This window comes from Chelmon rostratus, chromosome 15, assembly GCF_017976325.1.
Source record: "Chelmon rostratus isolate fCheRos1 chromosome 15, fCheRos1.pri, whole genome shotgun sequence".
Classification (NCBI taxonomy): domain Eukaryota; kingdom Metazoa; phylum Chordata; class Actinopteri; order Chaetodontiformes; family Chaetodontidae; genus Chelmon; species Chelmon rostratus.
In genome coordinates, this window is record NC_055672.1 from 8,132,828 (window position 1) to 8,149,915 (window position 17,088).

Consider the following 17,088-nt stretch of genomic DNA (forward strand, 5'->3'; position numbering starts at 1 on the left):
AGAAGCCCATCACCCTCAGTCATAAACCGAGACCTGTGAGGAAGCAGCATTTCTGCAAAGGCCCACAAATAAAGCAGAAATAGTCACTAAAAGGTGATGTTAACTGTAAATTGACTGGCTGTTGGAGGCATACAGCCACGAGGTGGCAATTCCAAGTTTGTTCTGTTGTGATCAGCACAGAACCCGATGTTAGAAGCTTCTAGATGGGCTTCCCTGTGGGTTGAAATACACGATAGCTGAGGAATTTCATTTATTTTCCTTTTCTGTAATATAACAGCTCCTTTTTGTAACATAATTATTCATGGACGGGCCTGTGGTGATGTTGAAATCTCTTTTTAAAACTAGGAGCAATTGTACTCAGTTAAGAGTAGAAAGTGGTTCAAGGTTCAAGGTTCAAGGTTCAAGGAGTCTTTATTGTCCCTGTGGGGCAAATTGCTCTACAGCCAGCAGTAACAAAAACCGGCAACAATCACAAAAAAACAACAACATATTGCACAGAGAAAATAATAGATGGGACAGTACATTAGTCAGTCACTTGTTCAGAAGACCTATGGCAGCAGGGACAAAAGAGTATTTAAGTCTGTTGGTCCTGCATTTTGGCAGGATGAACCTGCGGCCTGACGGGAGCAGCACAAACTCACCAACCAAAGGGTGACACTCGTCAGTGAGAATCGAGCGGGCCTTATTCAGGGTCCTGAGCTTGTACATGTCAGCGAGATCATTGAGGTGAATGCCTGCAATTTTGCTGCACACTCTCACTATTCCCTGCGTGTGTGTTACATACGGAAGCAAATCAAATATTACTTTAACAATAATAATGGTAATAAAGGAAAAAAAGATTGCTTCATATGGCTTTTCACTGTATTGTATAATGAAGTAACTGGCATGCCAAGCTCAACACTGTATAGGGGCAGTAAAAGCACCACAAAGTTGATTGATTAACTGTCACGAGAAAAGAAGAGGCACGTCCGGGGCGGGCTTTAATTTTGAATGACAGGTATCTGACACAATCGTCGCACTCTTCCGTTGGCTCGTAGTAACAGAGCGAAAATGGCGTAGAGCGGAGGGTGTGCGGAGAAGGGGACGAGGGGACTCTCTCCTCTCCGGGATGTAAGGAGGGAGGAAAGCGGGCCCGGAGCTTTTCGGTTTATTCTTATCGAAATGTGTCCTCACACGGTGCCCGGAATACAGCCGCCATGCGTCCAGTTTGAGAGACCTGAATGTGTCACCGTAGAGGAAGAAATCCCCCCTGGCTTTTGTTTACCATTATGAGCGTCTGCGGCTCGAACCACAGTGAAATACCTCTGCATCGTTTCGGACCAACGCTTCACACCAAGGTCAGTGCTTTTCTGTCATGCCAGACCTGTGGACAAGCTTTAATACGTTTTTTTTCTGCACATTTCCTCGATTTGGGAATTGGCAATACACTTAAAAGGGAAAATTCACTCTTACATGAAATATACATAACGCTAGTCCAGTGATTTTACACACTAAATTCAATACAACATAAGGCAACTCTCTTCCCTAGCTGGACGTCTTCTTGGCCTATGACCAATCGATATCCCCACTTCCATGTTTTTTTTTAAAGATTTTGGATTTTTGATAAATGATAAGTTTTTGAAGTCATTTTTCAAGCAAAAATACCAAACATCACCTGGTTTCTGCTTCTTCATTGTGGATATTTGCTGTTTTTTGTATTCCTGTTTATTTAATTTTATTTTATTTGATGGAACAAGACATTTGAAGATGTCACACTGGGCTTCAGGAAATTGGAACATGTATTTTCACTATTTTCTGACATTTTATACCCCCAAGCTGTCACCATAGGCAGATATCTAGATGACATAATTTGTATAGTCTTGTCTGTCTGCTCAGCTGTGGGAGAGACTGGTTCAAATTCACAAATGAAAACTAAACTGTACAATGATATAGAAAATATGTGTGAATTTTTATTCTAGGATGGGTTTTCCAGTCAGTGCAGTCATGAAAGCAGCTGAAGCTCCAACCGGAGCAAGATCTCCCTTCAAACCGGCCCCAGCACCAACAGATCACTTCCACGTCCGCCCATACGTGTGGAGGTAAAGAACAAAGAGTCACGGTGGAGATGACCCCTTTTGGGCCTTTGGGACACGGGTGCCCTCCTTCCTGCTCTTGCTGGGACATTGGCCCTCTCTCCTCCACAGAATCCCCCACTGTCCTGGCCTGTTTCTGCAGCATGATTATCCATCAGGACATCTGCTAAAGATGGTGGGCTAATGTGACTTCCATCACGCGCAATATGACTACGTCTACATGCAGCCAAATGCCAGCTTTGCTGTCACTAAGTTGTCTGAAAGAAGAGATGAACCGGTCCATTTTTTTCAGTTCTGATTCTGATTCAGTTACCTGAATGTGGATATCTGCTAATAGCATTACCAGAGCTGTTGTGTGTAAGGTTGCATGAGGCTGTGTTAAAACCACACAGCACTTCTTACTGAAAAAGAAAAAAATACATAGAAATGCAGTCAATTAAGATTAATTTAAAACAGTTTTAATTGAACTGTAGGTTAAGGAGGCCTCTCATTCCAACAGGTATAGGAGTGCAAATTGCTGTGGCAACTCCTTTATTTATTTTGACAAACTGGAACAAATGCACAGAATTGCATTATCCCCTATTAGGAAGTAGATTTCTATTCATTCAAAAGTTCAGAAGTATTAAGAAAAATTCAAAAACAGTGCAATGGTAAATTGACAACTTCTTCGTAAGGTTTTTAAAGTGAATATTTTAAATAAAAGTGCAAGAGCTGTGTAGAGAAACAAATATCTACACTATCAAAAAAAAGTCCAATCAAACAAGTGATCTATAAGTAGGCTTTGGAATCTGGATTGGTAGCTGGATCAGTGACGTCAGTCTGATATCTGATGAGTGAATTACACCAGGACCAGGACCAGACACCGATATTGAATCAGTTTGCTTCCAACTCGATCTGAAAGGCTGCAGTGTTTGAAAGTCTCCCATCATTTGGTCATTTTCTGTCGGATTTGGGTTAGATTCTTATCAAGCTGCATATAAACGTAGTCACTGATGCTTCCTGAACAAATCCCCACGCGCTCTGTAATTAGATCAGAGCGCTTTGATAATGAACAAACTGCCCCCGTTTCCTGGGAAGAAGGTAACGACACAAGATACTGTAGCAAAGATCAAGGCCTGTGATTAAATTAGTTTCATAGGGTGGCTTTTTTTTTGTTTGTTTTTTTTTTTGCACTACCTCATCACCATGACAAGTCCAGCAGGAGCGAAAGGGATCGCGATCAGTGCAAGTAACTGAATGGTTGTCAAGCGCCACAGCAGTTTAATATAGTACATGATTTCTGGATGAATCTGGCTTTAGTTTTAGAGCATTTACTTTCAGTTCAACCATTCTGAGGAAAACGCTCAAACTGTGGTCCCCTATGCATCTGTTCTAAAGGAAGGTAGTAAAGATGGTGTTTTTACTCCATGCTTTTCATTTTTGCACTTTAGGTTTATTGTGATCTCCTTTGTCACGTCTGCAGGTTTATTCACAAATTGCAGGTAGAAGCAGATTTGGCGGTATTCCCCCTGTGACTTAATCCTTCAGATTCCTAAAAATCTGCGTTCTTACAGTATTTAAAGTTAGACTTTTATTTTGAAAGTCTAGTCCACTCTTCCTCCTTTAGTATTGCTTCATTTGGTCTTTGTCTTTCTTCTCCTTTACATACCTTTATTTAGTCTTTCCCCCAGATATGTTCTCATTTTGTCCTTTCAATGTGCCAACATGCATTCTTTACATGCTGCAGGTAGAGACTGAATTAAGCATCTGAAATAGATCAAAGAAAATAAATTAATCTGGTTTTCCCAGCAAACTTAATCAAACATCATGCTTTGTCTCTACCTGCCATTTCTATGTGTCCAGTAAGTTGGGAGATACCAGTGCTGAAATAGTGACTTTTATTCCTTTAATCGAAGCTTAGAGTGGATTCATCCGAACCTGAAGGAAACCCTGGTCTCATTACTTTATTTTGGCTCATTTTTACATGATTTTTATGAAAAAAAATACACATTTACCGGGATTTGTGCAATATTTGATCTTAACTGTCATGTTGTTGACCAAACTGTATATTGTATAAACAAGTGACTAGTTGTTTGAAAGCAACAAAATCACCAATGTCTTCCATTAAGATATGTATAGACTCATGTGCATTAGCTTATTTAGCGGGACTGTGGTGCCAACATTATAGTAGCCATGCATGACCAGTAGTGATGCTTGCTTCATGAAGAATAGTGAAATCAATTTCTAGGCTAAGCTGGAGCGCAAGAAACCATTTCAGAGAAATTAAGGGCGGCAGACTGACGTACTGCACCTTTAAATACGCCACATTTAGACACAGCCTTGCCCTAAAATCATAGACTAATGCAAGATCTCCTTTTTGCTCAATGTCTTGGGTGTAGAATAAGTTGCATGATTAAAATACAATGAAAGTGTGACACAATCAGGGTATGCAGTTACTAAGTATTGATTCCAGTGGCTTCATACAGGCGTATATACTCAATATAAGTAAGAGCTTTCTAACAGAAATGCTGTGTGTTCTTTGGATTACTTGTCTGAAAAAAAAAAAGCTTAAGAGGTGACCTAAATTGTATTCATGCACTCTCAAGCATCAACAGTATTTATTATGCAACAGCCAAAAAGCTCCCATAAAACGAGTCTCAGATGTGACAACGATAGAACCCTTTATATTAAGAGTAGTACTGCAATCTTAGATTTGGATATAACTGCTCGGGATCCGACGTAGTGTTTTAGTCCTAGAATTCAGATCTCACCATGACATTGTATTGTACATAATACCTCATAGTTTGGGGATTCAGAGCGATATATTTTAATCCATAAAATTGTATTTGATTAGAGTTTTAGAAGCAATAACCTACAATAATGCATGAGTTTAGTGCCAGGGTGTAAGTGTTAAAAGGTAGCGTGGAAAGGATTTTCCCTCCCTCTCTTTTATGCCTACAGTAGCTCTATCTATTAGTCTCTTTTGTTTTGGGAGTCGTGTAATATTTGGCTTTAGAATACAGTATCACTTATGAAGGTTTGGGATACTTCCTGCAGAACAAGGTACATGTGAGGACAGCTGTAGCATTGTGTTATAACACTGATATAAACTAAATACGTATATTTTTCAGACTAACTTCCCTGCCTTGTATTCTCTGAACACCAAAACAATAATCTAAACCAATCGGTACATGAGAAATGCTTTAAATATCAGTTCTTGTAGCATTTTTACATCAGAATCCACCCTTCCTGTAGAAATATAGACTTTCAGTAACTCTGTGGCTGCAAAGGACTTACTGAAGGAACTTGAGACGCACTTTCTCTCTATGTACTGACTTGCACCGTCATCGTCACCATCCTGTCTTGAATACTGTGTTCTAAAAACCCTGTAATGCTCTCTGTGGGGATTTATAATCACGATTTATAAGCAAGTAGGCGTCTAGCAACATGAATATATGGGTTTAAAAAATATGCATGACTTAGCAGAATAACGAATGATTTGTATTGCATGCAATAATCCAACTTTGTAATGTGAATGAGTGTAATTAGGCTAATGAAATGTTCATATCAGATGTTCTGTGGCAAGGTGACAACTTGGGGAAGGTTGTTTGACACAACAGCAAGCATGCTGAAGTAGCTTTGATCGTCAGCTGTGCTTTTTACCGACTAAACTGCACCAAAAAAAAAAAAAAAGAAGTAGCAGAGAGTATTTTAGAGTTTTAAGTGTTTCTGCTCTCACTCTCTGTTGTGACAAACATGACCATGGCAGTACAGCCACAGTGCAGCTGAAAGACACCACTCAACCTTTGTTCCCATGAAAAAATAAATATCAAAAGCTTACGTAAGATGATTAATGACATTACTTTGTTGATCAACTTTTCCACTGAGGAGGTGGACTGTGTAGAAACTATGCACTCCAGAGGGAGGATATGGGCATGCTTATTATGTGTGAGCCTCTTGTCTGGTTTTGTATTAACTAAAAAAAAAAAGGAATCTGTATCAGAAATTCAGCAATAAAATGCAGCATGGTGCCAGTTGGATGGCTGCGTGTTGATGTTTCCTTTCAGTTCGGGTGCTGTTATGGAATGAATGACTTAAATCATCTATGCAGGAGAGCAAAAGACTGGAGCATCAGGAACATCCATGTGAGGCCGTAATGCTTGTTACACTCCAGCAAACAAAATTAAATTATCATTAAATTGTTTCTCCACACTAATGGAGCACAAACATATGGCTATGTTTGTGCTCCATTAGTGTGGAGAAACTCACAGCAGCTCGCAGCTCACGAGTATTTTCATTATCGATTAATCTGAGAATTACTCTCACAATTAATTGATTTATCATTTAGCCAAATTGTGAAAAATGCTCATCACAATTCCTCAGAGCCCAAAGTGACACCTTCAGATTACTTAACCAACAGTCAAAAACCCAAAGGCTCACCGCTGTCATAAATGATGAAGAAAAGCAGCAAATCTTTACTTTTTAAGAAGCTGGAACCAGCAAATGTTTGAGATTTTTGAAAAAAAAAAACAATTATCAAAATAGTTGCCAATGATTTTGCTTTCGATCAACTTACTTGCAGCTTTACACAAAATAAAGTTTGAGTGATTCTACAGGAACGTCTGAATATATTTATGTATTTGTATTTTGAGTTCAAGATTCAGGGAATGATGCTTATTCACTTTCTTTGTGAGAGTTTGCAAAGATGAGAAGACTGTTCCCCTCTCGTGTCTGTATGGAGCTGGAGCCAGGAGGCAATTAGCCTAGCTTAGCACAAAGACTGCAAGCAGGGCTAAACAGCTAGCCTGGCTATCGTAAAGCCACAAAACGTACCTACCAGAACCTCTAAAGCTTGCTAATTAACACGCCGGCTGTTCAATCCCATCACAAAATCAAATTGTGGTTTTAAGGGGAGTTACTGTGCGGAGATGCAGATAAAATCGGATATATGCTCCTCAGTCCATACATCAAAATGAGCACATATTAACAGTGATGCTGTAGTTCCTGTGTTTCCCAGTGGTGCCATAAACATATCAGTTTGTTCTATGGTTTGAGAACCTGCTGATGTGAATATCACATTGACCAAAAATTAAAAGCAATTTCACTCTTTGAAACCATCCTTCCAAACACAAACAGAACAGTCAGAGTTTTTCCAACATGTTTTAGTGGAGGAGCAATCCCAAAACAGATCTCATCACATCTTTAAAAAAGCCAGTATCTCATATCTTGTTTATATACAGATGACTAATTAACAATAATTTACAACACAAACTAGTCCAGCAGAGGGGTTGGAGAACACATGCTCCCTAAACCCAGGACTTGGTTCAGACTTGATCACTTGTGCACACTATTGACTTGTTCCACTCTGATTGGCCAGTCTGCTCTTGATGTGGGACATCTGATCCAACATCACTTCAAACTGTTGTCTCACCTGCAGAGGAAAGAGACAGATTTGTGCTTTCAGAAGAAGGCATTTGAGTTTGTTGCCCAAAGCCTGCGTCATTCCCGCGTGCATTTTCTCAGTCACAGTCGTCCTTTGTCATGCTCGTACTTTTGAACACGTAGGAAAACATCTACAGGTACAATTCCAAGGGAACTGGCTTTGCAGGAATGCTGTTTAGCCACTCAACCACAGGGCTTTTTCATTACAGCCGAGGCTGATGGATTACAGCCTAAAATGTTGCTCTGGTGTTAGACTCAGGCGGAACTTTCACACTTAATTACCTGTTTCATCAGCTCGTACGCCTCAGGGGGACTAAATTAGTCTTTTGAAGTACTCATCATATACAATTATTTAATTAGTTGCATAAAAATGGCCAGATCACGCCGAGTAAATGACCCTGTTGTAGAACAAGTAAGTGCTTATCATACATACTGACAGTACTCAGGTTATTAGATTACTATGAAGAAGAAAATGAAGCACCGCAGTTGTACATGCAGGTATTGATCCTCATCGTGACAATAAAGAGTATCAGAATTTGCCGTCTCACCTCATTAATGCTTTCTCTGACAGGCTTAAGATCAAATGTGAGCGTCGACGCCTTCACCATAGAGCTGCTGTTGAGGATGTAACTGCAGAGAAATATATGAAAAGGGAGCTTTGAAGGATCAAGTGATGTGGCCTAAAGTCTTTTCACACCAACAGTATCTGTCGAATGGGAAAGAGGAACAGCTCAATAATGCACCGTCTGAAAATCGTGAGGAAATCAGCTGTTTGATTTCTAACCTGGGCTTTAAAAAAAAAAAAAAAGCAAGTCACAAAATGGACAACGCTCATACGGCTCTTGTTTATTTTAGCCTCTCCGGACGGCAGTAAGCCTGTACACAAGAAGTCAATATGCTTTGTGTGCTCACAGAAGCAGCAGAGCTTACCAACTGATGTTTGCTTTGTTGAGGAGAAAGATGGAGCGAACCACGGCCAAACGCGGAGGGGCCGAGTGAATAACTTTCCCCACAGCAGCTTTGCAGCCGCGGCATTTTAGAGGACTGTAGATGCTGAAAGCAAACAACAGCAGTGAAAAGAAGCAGGACGCTGACATAAACAAGCTGACTCAATCACAGCCAGTAACCTGGAGCTGACGGGGGAGGATAGAGGGTTTATGTGTGAATTATGCATACAGTAGACTGACGCATGCAACCGCTCACTGTGTGCCTTGCTCAAGGGCTAAGTCTAAGGTCCTTCCCACAAGGTCCAAGAAGTTGCAAAACAGATTCCCTCTACAAGAGCATAAAATTTTATCCAGTTGAATATATATTTGGATATATTTGCAGCTCTCCAAAAGCAAAAACAATATTGTTTTCTGACTCACCAATTAGCCATTTCCCCTTTATGTCTTGACTCAATTGGATCACTGATGACCACATCATTGGTTACTCCTGAAGGGAGACAAGAAGCAGGTATCGATTAATGTGCAATTGAGATTAAACATGATTATCACTGATGCGGGGAGGGTACAATAACCCTGCAAAAGACAAATTAAAGAACATACCAGAAGACAATTTAGCAAAGGTAAATACAAGAAGACATTTCACAAAACAAAGTAGCAAAAATACAATAGGTTTCACATAATAAAACAAAATCATAAAAAATTGCCAAAAAACACCAGTTAATTGAGGTACCTCCATGACAACAAAGCAAAGTCCATCTACTGAGAAAGACCATAAAATGTGGTTTCAAACTGCAGAAAAATCTAGTAAGTGGACCTTGAGTTAAGATTTTTTTGTCAGAAATGTCACTTTTCTGTATGTGTGTATGTATTTTGCTCCTCAGGGCCACCATAATCTCGACCCGCCCACCAATAGTCCACTCACTAAGTTACACTACAGACACATAACAGGCAAATTTACCAACATGAGCCTATTTCTTAATATCTGAAATGCGCAAACAACTCGTATGTTGTTTGATGAGTCAACAGTAAGCGATGAGAGATGAAGTGGACTTACTTAGACACATGATAGAGTCCATGCATTTGATCTCCCCACAGACGCCGAGGGAGTCCCCCAAAACAGTGTTGCACTGCTGACAATGGAGACTCATCCGCTGTTTGTGTTCCGTCTCTCTTGCCAGCTTTACATCGGCGATAAATTGCATTAAGAGGCTCCCGTCAAATTCCATGTTAGTAATGTTTTACGGAGCCCAGCTTGCTAACCTTATTTCCCCGCTTGTGAATTTGAACTCTGGCTGAGAAAGCGAGCTCTTTCTTCTTCGATTGTACCTCTGCGAGCTGTGACGTGACGTTTCTCGGTGTAACACTGCCACCACCCGGAGTAATGTGAGAAATGCCGAATTACTGCCAATTAATCGTCGTTGTTAATATTCAAACCAATGCGAGTGAGTGCTAAATAAGCTTATGCTTAAACAATTATTTATTTTACTCATTTTAAACGAAACATTAACCGTTGGAGGCCAGATGGCTCATTACATTATGGGCAAAACGCTAAATGTTTCTTCGTTCTGATTGGCTGATAGGCACATCCGGTCGCACACAGGAGCCAATCAAACGGCCCTTCTGCTGTGTTTTGAATCGGGGACGTTGTAACCGCCAGGCGCCGGCACAGCTCACATTGCGAGAGGATCTGAACGTGTGTATGCGGATTTCTTCTCACGAAACAGAGTGAACTTTCACAACAACATGGATTTGGACTCCATGAAATATGCAGAGTTGCGAAGCCTCGCCAAGGAGCTCGGGCTTAAAGCAAACATGAAGGTAATGAATTTGCCCTTTTTAAATGAACGTAGCGATGCTTGTAGGTTGCTGTGAACGGTTGTTTGATGGGGTTTGTCCAACTGTATTGTGTGAACAGTTATTGCAAGATAATGTTTGCGTTTGCCTGTAATGGGGGCAGAATATTGTAGTAACTAGTTGACATTTTTGCTGTAAAACAGGCCGACAAACTCCTGAAAGCCATCAAGCAGCATTATCAACAAGAAACAAAGCAGGAGGAGGAAGGGCAGGTAATCCTGGTCAATGAGCTGTTTCACTTCAAGATCATTCTTCAACCATGCGTTTGTTTGTACGTATTTGATGTGTTATTGTGATGTTCTGCAGGGGCAAGAGGAGAGTGTCACTGCTGTTCAAGATGATGAAAATGCGACACAAGACAACACTCAGGAAGATACAGATGCTTCTCGCCAGGAAGCAGTTTCCAGCCCCACTGTGTTTGTCACACGTCGAGGCAAACGAAACGGTTCCAAGAGAAAGATCTCTGATCCCGAATCAGTGACCGAGTGTGATGCCAAGTTACCTCCAAGTGCTGCAGAGGTATTACACATCATAATGTGCTCAACACAAATACATGACGATAACAGACGCATAACTAAATAGCATGTAATGAACTCCCTTTATGTATTAAAAACATCCTAGCATCCTAGTGCATGTTTTTATGCATGCATATCTGGTTCAAATATGCAAAGCTGGTACCAGGATCCCTATGCTTGGGGTTAATTTGTTGCAGTGTCAGTGTTTTGCATTCATCAGGACTAAAGACTTACATGACTGTTCTTCCTTTAAGGGTGACACTGAAGGGGCCACTGCATCCCATGGCGCTAAGAAGAGAAAAGTGTCCTCTTATCAAAGTGGAACTGAGGCCACTGGTGGTGGACAGCAGGCTGACACCAAGGGTGAAGCATCTGTGCATGGCGATGCAGGTCAGTAGTGTGGTTTGGTGAAAGAGGATACCGACGAAATGATTAATCATGAAAAATATTGGCAGATTCATCCATAATGAAAATAATCATTAGTCGCACCTCAAGTTAATGTATTCTGCTTTGAATAGCTTGTTCTTTTTTAAGCTCTGTGTGTTTCTGTCTTTTTCAGAGATTCTTGACTTTAACAGTTTAAGATCATATACCAATCCTTTAATTGACATATTTTAAATGTCTGTGTCCAGAAAAAGCATCAAAAGTGGCCAAAGCCTGTAAAATCCCTTGTTACCAAGGCCTCCATTCTAAGACTAAGACATTGAAGCCCGTCACTCCCAGTAAGTTCCTCAGTTCTTGTAGCTCTCAATCTCAGCTCAGATCCGTAAGGACGTGGTTTTCACCCTAAAAAAAACCTCAATGATTTTTGTAAATTGTCTCTTTTGTAGACTTCAAAAAACTCCACGAGGCACATTTTAACAAGATGGAGTCAATCGACTCGTACATCCAACGGAAGAACAAGCAGATGGAGACTTACAGAAGTTCAGTTAAAGAACTGAAGGTACTTTATTAAGAACATTTTAAATGTTATATCTGTAAGAACTCGATGGATACTTTGTTTTTTTTATTTATATTCCATTTTATTTTTTCAGAATCTCTCAGACAAAACAAAACTGCAGCAAGCTGACGGCAAAGCTCAAGTGGTAAGCATCACCGCCTGCTGAACGTCCATGACTGTGCAGACACCACAGCTGTAGCGTATTAACTCCTTCCAGAGTACAGTGAAGGTGAACACCTGTGTGCGTACATTCTACAGAAGGCGACCCGTGCCTCCATGTTCAGCCCTGTCCCGGTGAATAAGAGAGCAGCTGAGGACAAGCGCAGACACACTTTGCTCTCGGCCAGTAAAGCTCCTCCACACAAACCTGCAGGGAAGGAAGTTGTTCCATTCAGACCGTCTGTCCTTTCTACTCGCAGGATCAACGTTCGGTGAGTCACTCTTTCTTGATCTGGGGCAGCAATTAAGTTCAATAGCCAGATACTGATCACTCTTCCAGGAGCTTTAACAAGTAACCAGCCATTGCTGCTAAAGTTTTTTTCACTCGCTTGGCTTTAATTCTGGTCACTTTAACAGATGCATATTTAATTTGCAATTAATTACAAATAAAAGTATAAAACACACATTTGTATAAAAGCCTCTCCTTTTCTGTATATTATCTGTATATTAAAGACTCTTTGTCTGTTGATCACTGTCAGAAAAGCTAAGGCAGCTTGAATGCTTCTTACTGGCGCTTTATTTGCAGTAATCAGTGTGACGCTTCAATAACCAAATGTTTTCGTACGCAGGTTCTCAGAGGCCACTCATGACAACGAGTACAAGAGGTCTATGGTGAAGACGCCAGCACGCATGTCGCCCTGTGTGACCTCGAGCACCCCACAGAAACAGGTTGCTGATGGAGGAAAGCCCAACACTGTCAAGACCCCGTCTCTCTTTGTCACAAAAACTCCAGGTACCTTTTGTATTTTTGAATGATTTCTGCATTTGCCCACCGATGTTAACAGAGTGAGGAATGATGTTTTTATTTTTTCCCCCCCGAATCCCAAAGGACCATTCGTTTTCACCGGCAACACAAGTACTTCCACAACCCCCGGAACACAAAAGAAGCCAAACTTCGATCTGAAGGCGAGTCTGTCTCGTCCCCTCACCTACAAGCCTCATACAGGTACAAAGCCACCTTTTGATTCCTCTGCTTCTCCTAAATCAAGCAGCAGTAGATGGACGAATTTGTGATGGTTTATTGTTTTATAGGAAAACTGAAGCCGTTTGGAGAGACCAAAGAAAACACGGAAGGAAAGAAGCCGCTGGCCGGTGTCAGCTCGCATCAGAAAAACTTCAAACAGCACCAAGTCCAGACAAGGTACGTCTAAAATGAAAGCACATACCGGAGGATATTGATTCGCCTCCCGTAACAATTTAGTCTCACATCATCTCTTACCATCTCCGTCATCGTCTCTTATGGATAATTGTGCCTTATTTTAGGGGTGACAGGAGAGCAAAACACATGGAAGACAGGAAGCAGAAGAAGGAGAGCATGCTCGGAGCAAGAAGAGGCCTTGTCATGATGTAAAAATGTCGCGCTGTTTGTAGACATCTGTACAGCATGTGGTTCCAGTGTAAATATTTAGCCATCTGCAGCTGACCCATTAATTTCTCTCATTTTAGGGAAAGTAGAGAAGCTCAAATTTTCTGCTATCTAACCTACCATGCCGTGTTTTTAGATTTGTCTCAGACATTAGAATACTAACACTTTGTAGCTCTGAATGATGCTTTTACTTTCATGTGTAGAGAATCGATGTCTTTTTGCTGCATTTCAAGCTGGTACTTTCTTTCTTAAAGATTTTATGTCCTTGCTGTATTTTTACTTATTTTTGGGGGAAAGACTGTTAAAAAGACATTTATGTACAAGAGTTTCCTTGTCTGCATTCTCTTTTTTAAATTAAAAGTGTTACTGCAGATTTCCAAACCCCTGTGTCTTAATTTTTGTCCCTAAGTGTGATTTGATGTTGAAATGAGGATCATAGAAGGAAGTCAGAAGTCCATGTTCATAAAGCATTTCAGTATATGGAGAGAAACTGGAATTCTCTGGATGATGACTTAAAATATTGCTCAAATATTTAAGAAAATTCATACAGGAAAAATAATGGAACATTATGAAATTGCAGTTTTTAAGCTAAAATGACTCTTACTGATTGGATTTGAGTAGGCAGAACAAAAAAAAGTTATTTATTAATGTTATTAGGGAGAGTGCAGGTAAATATAAGTTTTTCCTTCTTCCTGCTCTGTTCTCAGTGATGGAATATGTTGATTGGTTCCAATGTGTCTTTTTTGGGGGGGAAATTACACACTAAAATGAGCGAAGTAAACTACATGTGACTAAAATTAACAATTTAATCACATTTGCTTATTTTTATGACCAGAAACACAACTTCTGTCAGGTTTTTATCCAAGTTCTGCAGGTATAAAATGGCTCACAGTCACTGAAGTGTCAAAGTAGAAGTCCAAGAATCCAGACATGAATTATCAGGAAGCATTACCAAGATTAATTGATGCCGTGTAACTGATGGTCTACCACAAGAAAGTGGAGGGTTTCCGTATAATGCAGCAATTATTCAATAACAGTTTGTCTTCAATCTGCCTCTCAGACTTCGGGATTCCTCTTGTACACCTCATAAGCAAACTCCTCAGTGTGTGCGTAATCTTTGCAGACACCAATGAAGTCAATCTCCAGCTGGAAGGGACCTTCAGCTTTATCTCCCAAGGTAAATCCAATGGTGTTTACCTGTAAATACAAAAAGGAGTAAATATAAACTAAGCAGGGCATAAAAAGTTCAAATTTATTAGAATACCACAGTTACAGGTGAAAAAAGATCATTTATTTATGTATTCAGGTCCATGTCAGTTTACCTTGTCCAGCCAGACAGGATGCTGATCGTCCTGTATCCTCCCACGATTTGTGAGGAAGAACTTGGAGAAAGGAATCTGTAAACGAGAAACACGTGAGTATTACAACGACTGCTTTCACTTCATGAGACTAAAGAAAGCCATCAAATATTCAGCAACTTTTCCTAAAAGTGCAACAAAAGGCCTTAAGAATGTTCTCCAAATCCTGTGAAGTTTCCTCTGGCAAATCAACATACATATATCATGGCACCTCTTTGTGTCAGACCTTTTGTTTTTAAGGGTTTTCTATTTTTTTTGCTCACCTTGACATCTTGCCAGTAGGGTCCTCCCCTGGTATACAGGAAATAACAGTACATGTCATCTTTCTGGTGAGAGAAGTACGTCTCGGTTGCAATGGTGATCATCCATGGACGGCCATCGCCACGCACACGCAAATGCAGGGTGTTGAAGCTGGTCCAATCGTAGTGTTTTTTTCTATCAAATGAAGCCTAGGAGAGACAAAACGTTTGGGTGTTAACTTTGAGAGCTGAAGAAAGTCCCAGCTACAGGCAAATGCAAATTTAATTAACTCTTTAAAACTGTGTCAATTTTGTTTTCCAAAGCCTGTTTTCAAAGATGTCTCCTCATTGGCCAAGAATACAGTTCTGGTGGAGAAAAACTGCAGCCCATTTATTTAAATACTAAAAGTAGTCAAATTTAATCATATTGAGTCATGAAATCAGCCTTATAAAAACATCTTCAAGGTTGCTAAAACCTCCAGATTTCCAGAAAAAATACCAAGGACCTCCTGAATGGCCCCATGGCACTATTACAGTAACAACCGCATTAGAAGTGAACGTATGATTCCACAGAGTTTCGGAAGAAAAATAAAGCAGAGCAACCAACCAGCAGCTGCTGTGAGCGCATGGTGCAGTAGCCGCTGTAGCGTGTTTCCCCGTCCCGTGGAGGAGTACAGTTCAGAGTCCCATACAGAAAACAGGTGTTATTGTTTTTGCCAAGCTTCAGGTGAACCTCACTTTGGCCTCCTATCTCATGGTCTGAGGACAGCGTCCACTGCTTCAGGCACTCTGGGCCTCTGAACTCCCATATCACTTGGTTCTGCTCCAACATGTGCTCAAGGATCGGTTTGCCCTGTGGACCAACCCAGCGTTCAGAAAACTCCTTTGTCAGCAGAGTGATGTGCTTCTTTATCCCCTCCAAACCCTTTGAGAGGTCGAAATTAATCTTCTGCCATGGAAACTTGTCTTCTTTGGGCTTGCCGGGGCGTCTGTATTCGCCCTGCATCACAGCTCTTGCGGGCACAGTGAGCGGAGTGATGGAGTCGAGGAGCAGCTGCTGGCGCTGGTGGACGGAGCTCAGCAGCCTCGCTGAGGGGAGACGTGTGATCTTTGTCAGAGACATTTCAGCTGCGAAATGGACCATTCACTGCTGGGACACATCACATGGAAAAGTAGCATCATTACACTCGAGTTACAGGGTAGTATTGGATTATCAGGTTTCTTAAATTTACAAAGAGAAGAAATGTTACTCAAAGTCTTATTCAACTGGTTGAGAGGTTGTGATCAACATGTACAGTCCTACATTGTTATGTTGTTAAAAGAAACATATTTCAGACTTGGTGTTCAGCCTATTGATGGTCTGCTTATTTCATTGGCCCTGATCACACTTGCATCAATTCTGACTGGACTCTTTGTTAGTGATCAAATGTATTAATTGTTTTTCTTTATGACTTACTGGGTGGCAGACTGTTCCGCTTCACTATTTTCCTCCTGAGTTATGTGTTAGATTGTGTGTTAGTCATGTACTGGGTGTCTGACTTGAGTCTCTTTGCATTTGCTGGTCTGAGCTTCACACATAGCAGTCACACAATTATTGAATAATAATGACAGCAGTCGTCAATTACAGCCATGTTACATCACATGTTACAAAAAATTTAAATATGTAGCTAACGCTACAATGCGCGACCATGGCCGTCTGGCGTGAATTATTTTGAAGACCAAACAGTTAATGTGACAGTGAATACAGTGTTAGCATAAACTGTCTCTACTTACTCTGCCCATGTTGTACCAGAAGATATTTGGATATTTCGCCAACTTCGATTCTTGTTTTGGTTTGACTAAACCATCAAATTTGGTCTTCAAAAGACGATTGTGGATTGAACCGACTCACAAACGGCCCGTGTAACATACTCATTTACAAATCCAAGGTTGTCCGGATCCGCACAGGAGAGCCAGCAGAAGTACTTGTGCTGCGTTCAGCATACATTCAGAGAAAAATGTAAGCCAGGGAGGCGAGTCAACCACATGGGACAACAGATTTACAACAGTACAACGTTAAATTACCGAGGCTCTTGAATGCAGCTCTCGTGCACCAAAGATTCCTGTCCTGACAGACACACTCACTGCCAATATGTAGTTCTGCTCTCGGCTAACTGT

At 40.8% G+C, this 17,088-nt stretch overlaps 3 protein-coding genes and 1 long non-coding RNA gene across 5 annotated transcripts; 2 read left to right on the top strand and 2 right to left on the bottom strand.

Moving 5' to 3' along the window:
* Nucleotides 1-1,053: 1,053 nt before the first annotated feature.
* On the top strand, nt 1,054-5,758 carry LOC121618398. The gene is made up of 2 exons (XR_006007439.1): nt 1,054-1,337; nt 1,959-5,758. It is a non-coding gene; the product is annotated as an uncharacterized LOC121618398 (long non-coding RNA).
* Nucleotides 5,759-7,224: 1,466 nt separating this feature from the next.
* Nucleotides 7,225-9,746, bottom strand: oip5 (opa interacting protein 5). Its single transcript, XM_041954538.1, has 5 exons — nt 9,495-9,746; nt 8,861-8,927; nt 8,424-8,546; nt 8,042-8,123; nt 7,225-7,482 (listed from the first exon to the last, which is right to left on the bottom strand). The coding sequence occupies exons 1-5, from the start codon at nt 9,664-9,666 to the stop codon at nt 7,399-7,401; spliced, it is 528 nt and encodes a 175-aa protein (XP_041810472.1). The 5' UTR covers nt 9,667-9,746; the 3' UTR covers nt 7,225-7,398.
* Nucleotides 9,747-10,104: 358 nt separating this feature from the next.
* On the top strand, nt 10,105-13,709 carry nusap1 (nucleolar and spindle associated protein 1). The gene is made up of 12 exons (XM_041953529.1): nt 10,105-10,258; nt 10,438-10,506; nt 10,601-10,813; nt 11,064-11,199; nt 11,442-11,531; nt 11,640-11,752; nt 11,844-11,894; nt 12,008-12,180; nt 12,538-12,701; nt 12,798-12,914; nt 13,001-13,109; nt 13,232-13,709. The coding sequence occupies exons 1-12, from the start codon at nt 10,184-10,186 to the stop codon at nt 13,317-13,319; spliced, it is 1,398 nt and encodes a 465-aa protein (XP_041809463.1). The 5' UTR covers nt 10,105-10,183; the 3' UTR covers nt 13,320-13,709.
* On the bottom strand, nt 12,509-16,873 carry ndufaf1 (NADH:ubiquinone oxidoreductase complex assembly factor 1). Of its 2 annotated transcripts, none has more exons than XM_041953531.1 (5): nt 16,705-16,873; nt 15,539-16,078; nt 14,956-15,141; nt 14,657-14,731; nt 12,509-14,531 (listed from the first exon to the last, which is right to left on the bottom strand). In XM_041953531.1, the coding sequence occupies exons 2-5, from the start codon at nt 16,073-16,075 to the stop codon at nt 14,391-14,393; spliced, it is 939 nt and encodes a 312-aa protein (XP_041809465.1). In that variant the 5' UTR covers nt 16,076-16,078; nt 16,705-16,873; the 3' UTR covers nt 12,509-14,390. The 2 variants fall into 2 exon arrangements, with proteins under 2 accessions (XP_041809465.1, XP_041809464.1); XM_041953530.1 differs by having other exon boundaries at nt 15,539-16,081.
* Between the last annotated feature and the right edge of the window lie 215 nt (nt 16,874-17,088).

Excerpts from the sequence above, each read along its gene's own strand:
- oip5 (XM_041954538.1), bottom strand. The coding sequence starts at position 9,666 with ATGGAATTTGACGGGAGCCTCTTAATGCAATTTATCGCCGATGTAAAG. Across the intron at positions 8,928-9,494 it reads GGACTCTATCATGTGTCTAA|GAGTAACCAATGATGTGGTC; the intron begins GTAAGTCCACTT and ends GTCTCCCTTCAG. Across the intron at positions 8,124-8,423 it reads AACAAAGCAAACATCAGTTG|TTACATCCTCAACAGCAGCT; the intron begins GTAAGCTCTGCT and ends ATTTCTCTGCAG.
- ndufaf1 (XM_041953531.1), bottom strand. The coding sequence starts at position 16,075 with ATGGTCCATTTCGCAGCTGAAATGTCTCTGACAAAGATCACACGTCTC. Across the intron at positions 15,142-15,538 it reads TGCGCTCACAGCAGCTGCTG|GCTTCATTTGATAGAAAAAA; the intron begins GTTGGTTGCTCT and ends TGTCTCTCCTAG. Across the intron at positions 14,532-14,656 it reads ATCCTGTCTGGCTGGACAAG|GTAAACACCATTGGATTTAC; the intron begins GTAAACTGACAT and ends TTGTATTTACAG.
- nusap1 (XM_041953529.1), top strand. The coding sequence starts at position 10,184 with ATGGATTTGGACTCCATGAAATATGCAGAGTTGCGAAGCCTCGCCAAG. Across the intron at positions 11,532-11,639 it reads ATTGAAGCCCGTCACTCCCA|ACTTCAAAAAACTCCACGAG; the intron begins GTAAGTTCCTCA and ends TCTCTTTTGTAG. Across the intron at positions 11,753-11,843 it reads GTTCAGTTAAAGAACTGAAG|AATCTCTCAGACAAAACAAA; the intron begins GTACTTTATTAA and ends TTATTTTTTCAG.